This window comes from Magnolia sinica, chromosome 18 (genome assembly GCF_029962835.1).
Source record: "Magnolia sinica isolate HGM2019 chromosome 18, MsV1, whole genome shotgun sequence".
Classification (NCBI taxonomy): Eukaryota; Viridiplantae; Streptophyta; class Magnoliopsida; order Magnoliales; family Magnoliaceae; genus Magnolia; species Magnolia sinica.
Genome location: NC_080590.1, coordinates 33,916,705 through 33,922,372, shown reverse-complemented (window position 1 = coordinate 33,922,372; position 5,668 = coordinate 33,916,705). Strand labels below are relative to the sequence as shown.

The following is a 5,668-nucleotide window of genomic DNA, read 5'->3' as shown; positions in this document are numbered from 1 at the left end:
GCGCACCCTCTCTCGTCCATCCCTCCCGAGGAATTTACAAGTATGATCCTCGGCCCAAGGACATGTACAGTGCCCTCGAGACCTGAGCTCCTTAAAATGGCCCCATATCCAAAAGATCCGAACCGTTAATCAGATGACACAAAAATCTTCCCGATGGTACGGCACTAACCAAAATACAACTAAATGATAGGCAGAGATTTAGGAGATAAAGATTTCCAATTAGTGAGTGCTCTAGCTGTGAGGCCCATCAAATAAACGACCCAGATCACCGGACGATGGGCCCCACCTGCATACACCTGGTGCCCGAGGATATTGTACTCCACATGACCCTAGGCCGAGGATCAGATAATATCTCCTCAGTCCTTCCCATATGGACCCTCTCTCTCTCTCTCTCTCTCTTTCTTTCTTCTTATTTTTAATGATTAGAATATTAATAAAAGACGGGAATTTTCTCCTCTTTAGGCCAGCAGGTCTCCTCTTTCACACCTTTCTCAATCTCCCCACCCATGCCAGAGAATGCACCCTTCCAAACCCCAAATTCAAGGTCTGTTCTTTCCCATTTCTGCAATCTCTCATAAAAATCCATGCAAAATCCCATTTGGGTTTTTCTCATTTCATTCGATTCCAATCCAATCATGAGAATCTGACAAAATCCCATCTGGGTTTTCCTAGTCTCTCCCTCTTCTCCATTCTTTCTTCAGTGAGTTTTCAAAGATCTGCATCCCATTAGTAGATTTTGATTGCTTTTGTGATGTTCTAGCTTCCTTTTTTGTTCTTTTGAAGATTTTGAAGTTTTTGGGTCTGTTCTATTAGTTGGGAGGACATGGAGGAGGTTGAAGAGGCTAATAGGGCAGCTGTGGAGTGCTGCCACAGGTTTTTGAGTACGTTATCTCAGCCTCAAGATCAGCTGCAGTTTAGAAACCTGACGGCTGAGACAGGAGAAGCTGTTTCCAAATTTCAAAAAGTAGTTAATCTTCTTAATACTGGTTTGGCTCATGGGAGAGCTAGGATTTTGAAGAAAATCCAGTCTCCTACTCCGCCGAAGATCTTCTTAGATAGCTCAATTTCTAGAATAGATTCCCCTTCTTTCTCCGCTAAAGCTCTCCATAGGAATTTCATGGAAACCCCAATTCAAGGAATTGATTCTAGTGGTGGGAATACTCTCCAGCTTTCAAAAAATATGTTTTTAGATAACCCAACTCAGGAATTGGATTCTTCTGCTGCTGCCGCCGCTGCGGCTGCCGCTGCTAAAAATCATCACCTCCAATCCTCCCAGTTGCAATTCCTCCAACAGCAGCAGCAGCGGTTTCAGTTTCAGCAGCAGATGAAATTCCAAGCTGATATGTTCAGGAGGAGCAACAGTGGGATAAACCTCAAGTTTGATAACTCTAGCTGCACGCCCACCATGTCGTCCACGAGATCTTTTGTGTCGTCGCTGAGCATGGATGGTAGTGTGGCTAGCTTGGACGGCAAGGCCTTTCATTTGATTGGCGGGCCGCAGACATCATCCGATCGGAACCCAAATCAGCCTCCGAAGAGGAGGTGCTCTGGTAGAGGGGAAGATGGGAGTGGGAAATGTGGGACCAGCGGGAGATGCCACTGCTCGAAGAGGAGGTTAGATTTTCAATTCCCTAACTTGGTATTTTTGGTTTCAAGCTTTTGTTGGGTTTTTGAATTGAACTGAATTGAAGTTTCTTTTGCTCTTGGTTTGTAGGAAATTGCGGATGAAACGATCGATCAAGGTGCCTGCCATTAGTAACAAGCTTGCAGATATTCCTCCTGATGAGTATTCATGGAGGAAGTATGGCCAGAAACCAATCAAGGGTTCTCCGCATCCTCGGTATATACATGCATCCCTTTTTTTCTGTTTGCGATCACTTCGGTTCATTCTCTACAGTATACTGGTTGTCCAAGAGTGTTCATGGTGATCTATGTAAACGTGGAGATGGAGTTAGGATGAGTTTGGATTTGCAATTGAACAATCACAACATATTCCAATTGGAAATATTAGCACTCTTCTCTCGCACTACGGCAATTGTTTCCGCCACATGTCCAACTTAAAATGAATGCAATTGCAATTTGGGACTGTCCCAACCTAACTATCACAATCCAAACCAGTTGTCTATCCAAACGTAATCTTACTTTGTCTACATAGGCATATGCATTTTCAGGTCTACAAACTTTTGATTTGCTACTGATGAGAAGTTTTTGTTAGATTTTTCATAAAACGACTTTGTCACATTTCTTCCCGGCATAGGAAGAAACCTGTAGTAACAACAGCAGTTCTTGTTTTATTTTTTTTCTAAAGAAAATAGTTACTTCCACCTTGATTTTAGTTATAATCGTGATCTTTTTATTGAAAAAATTGTAAATTGTGCACAGAATTCATCCTCCTAATCAATTCAAATGGAAATTTTATTACAAGTAATTGATTTGATCTTTGAACCATGAATTAACCAGCAAACCTGGTAGTCTCCTAATCAATTCAAATGGAAATTTTATTACAAGTAATTGATTTGATCTTTGAATCATGAATTAACCAGCAAACCTGGTAGTCTTAGTTCTCATTTTAAGGTGAGAGAAACAAAGTTTCTTTTTTCCCTCATATGAAGGAGGGAAAGACTCCAGATTCGGCTGCTTCATAGTCATGGTAGTCATGTGGACTAAGAGAAGCTAATAGTTCATCTTCCAAAGAAAATCTTGCTGTAAATCATCTGGTTATCTGCATTCTTGGTACTTAACCTGGAATTTTGGCCCTGTCTGCATGTAGCCCTGGCCTGCAAATATTCTGGTGATTTTGGCAGATGCAGTATGCTTGCTGTCTGGGGCCATCACATGATGGAACCTCCATTAGGCAGGCTTGTGTTTACCCAATGTTCCTGCTCCAAATGAGAAAATGCAATCCTTATTCACATGTAATTTGGATGTTGTATGTCCCATCCACCTTCGGAAGTTGGACATCTGAATATACTCTAAACTACCAATTGAAGAAAAAAATAAATAAATCATGGTTTTTGTCCATCTCAAGAGTTGCATGTGGGTGCATCTGAAAGTTTGCTCAATATCCATTGATGTTCCTTTTTTTTTTTTTTTCCTCCATGGATTTGCAAGAATTTTGAAGTCATCCAGGAGTTGACTCATATCAACTGAAAAAAGGACATTGTTGAATTTATGCAGGGGATACTATAAATGTAGCAGCATGAGAGGCTGCCCGGCGAGGAAGCATGTTGAGAGGTGCTTGGAAGACCCTTCGATGCTCATTGTCACATATGAAGGTGAGCACAATCATTCAAGGTTAATGCCCCAGTCTGCCCACACATAAGCTTTAGCAAGCTTCATTCGGATCAGTTCAAGGCCCAGTTTCGAGGCGGGTCAGTTCATATCCGCACCTGGGTTTAGTCAGTTGAATTGCTCCTGTACATAACATGTATGGTTCCAGTTTGAGAATACAGAAGATGGAGGACTTTGCTGACATTGGAGGAGGATATCTGGGCCTTTGTAGCCTTATGGAGGGGAGATACGATATGCATCAGAGTCACAGAAAAATCTGGACAAAAGAAAAATGGTTGGAAGTGTAAGAACTTTTTCACAGCAGCATCTCTTTTGTTTCTCACTGTTTGGGTTTTCTGAATGCAATCTCTTTAACATGGTCTTGCTTGAGATTCGAATGCATCCAGCTATGTATTTCTTTCTTGAACCTTGACGTTGGAAGCAAAATCAACTCACTCTATTGCAGATAAGGAGGAATTACCCTGATGCACTATGTCCGTAGAAGTGGAACCTATATATTTCCGATTCAATGGCCCGCACCATTTATGGGTTTTGCACAAAAATCTTTTGGATTTGAATACCGTAGCCATTCAACCAGTCCTCTTCTCCCGAGCATCTCCATTTTATTTTTTTTTACCGTTCAATTTGCGGGCATAATCACGGGGCATCCGGTCCCTCACTGTAGCCCATTTGATCAGTGGCTTGGCTTGGGTCATCAAATCATGGCCCCACTTTTACGGACTTGGCACATCAAGACATTATACACATCTTGATGCATTGAGATCTTCTAATTCATCTTGAATCACAAGTTTTAGGAAGGAAATGATGGAAATTATTTCAGTCCAGGGCAAATTCTTTCAGTCCTTGTTCAGCATTTTCCTTCATTAAAGTGCTATGACTAGTTTATGTCAGCTTGATAATAACATTTTCTAAGGAAAATGACCAAGTGTTGGGCCACCATTGGGCTAAATATCAAAATTCCAAATTTGGTGATGACAATGTGAGAAGAAGCGGGCCCTGTTTGATCATACCACCTCCTTAGATATCAAAGCAAATGGGTCCCACTTATCACAATCTGATTTCAAGTTTAGACAATGAAAAGATCCATCAGCAGTAAAAAACCTGTGGGATGTCCAACACTGGCTCGTTTTACTGTTTCGAAAGCGAAACACCGAGGGGATACCGACAAGGAGAAATTGAAAACATGTACATGTGGGAACCTGGTACAGTGTATGGAAAGCAAGCTATTCATCCAATGACGCCTGCCACGAACATGGCTGAAAAAATCTAGTTGGTGCAGTCCACAAGTCAAGCTTGTGAATGAGAAAAAAAAAATGATAATGGTCTTTAGTCAACTTGCAAGTGCGGCCCACCTGATATAGCCAACTAGCCTCCTTTTGAGCCAGAGCACATTTAGGTGCCATCTGATGAATGGTCTGGATATCAAACAGTCATGAATAACCTCGTCATTTCTCCTTGCAAATTGCCTAAGCATTTCTCTGCAATTCATGTCTCTTCCTTGTGGTTTCAGTAATGACTATTAGGGTCTACTTGGGTAAGGGATCCCATCCGTAAACTCAGGATTAGGCCCGCCATTATGTCAATTAACGCTCAATCCCAATTTTGGGGAATCCCTCACTTAAATGGACCCCCAACCTCGGCACACTCTCAGACGAGTTCGAAAACTCTGGACTCATTCCACTTGTTAGTCAATACTATTCGAGCGAGTCAACTCGGTGCTTGGTCCTATTGGACGACTACATTTTCCAATGATAACCCATTTTTGGGTATTGCTAAAACCCCAATAATATAATAATATTTTTCTGATAATACCCATTTTCTGACCATTGGCCTGAGAAATACCCAAAATTTCTATCGTATATCTTTTTTTCTTTTTAAATTTTTATAAATTTCTGCAATAGTCTTGAGTGCCAAGAACAGTATTTTTGTGACCTTGTTCATAACTGAAGGTGACTCAGTGAACTTTCTCTGAGCAAGTCGACTCGAATGAGTCTACTAGGTAGCAACTGAGTCATGAACCAATGGCTAAGAGCATTTTCAAGATGGAATGAATGTTCTGTTGGAGTCTATAGATTCTTGTTTCCTTCCCTTTCTTTTGATGTGGAATGCATTCAATGTAGAATTTGAACCTTCCCACTTGTGATTGAAAGTGAAAGAAAGGCCTTGAAAAAATTATTTTTTGGACAGACGGTGGACCGACTAAGATGAATGGTTATGCTTTGATGTTCTTCCCAATTGTGATTTGGAATATGCTTATGGGTGATGGGAATGCTAAAAGCCTTCCAATGCACGGCATGAAGGGAATTACATGACATGAATTGATAATAAGGATCATTGGATATTTGAGTGCCACTGTGGATGGACCACCCCAGAAAAA

General features: G+C 41.2%; 1 protein-coding gene across 1 annotated transcript; it reads left to right on the top strand.

Annotated features, from left to right (window-relative positions):
• Positions 1-395: 395 nt before the first annotated feature.
• Positions 396-3,660, top strand: LOC131233019 (probable WRKY transcription factor 39). Its single transcript, XM_058229581.1, has 4 exons — positions 396-544; positions 814-1,614; positions 1,715-1,840; positions 3,178-3,660. Exons 1-4 carry the CDS (start codon positions 507-509, stop codon positions 3,320-3,322), a joined length of 1,110 nt encoding a protein of 369 aa, XP_058085564.1. The 5' UTR covers positions 396-506; the 3' UTR covers positions 3,323-3,660.
• The last annotated feature ends 2,008 nt before the right edge of the window (positions 3,661-5,668 follow it).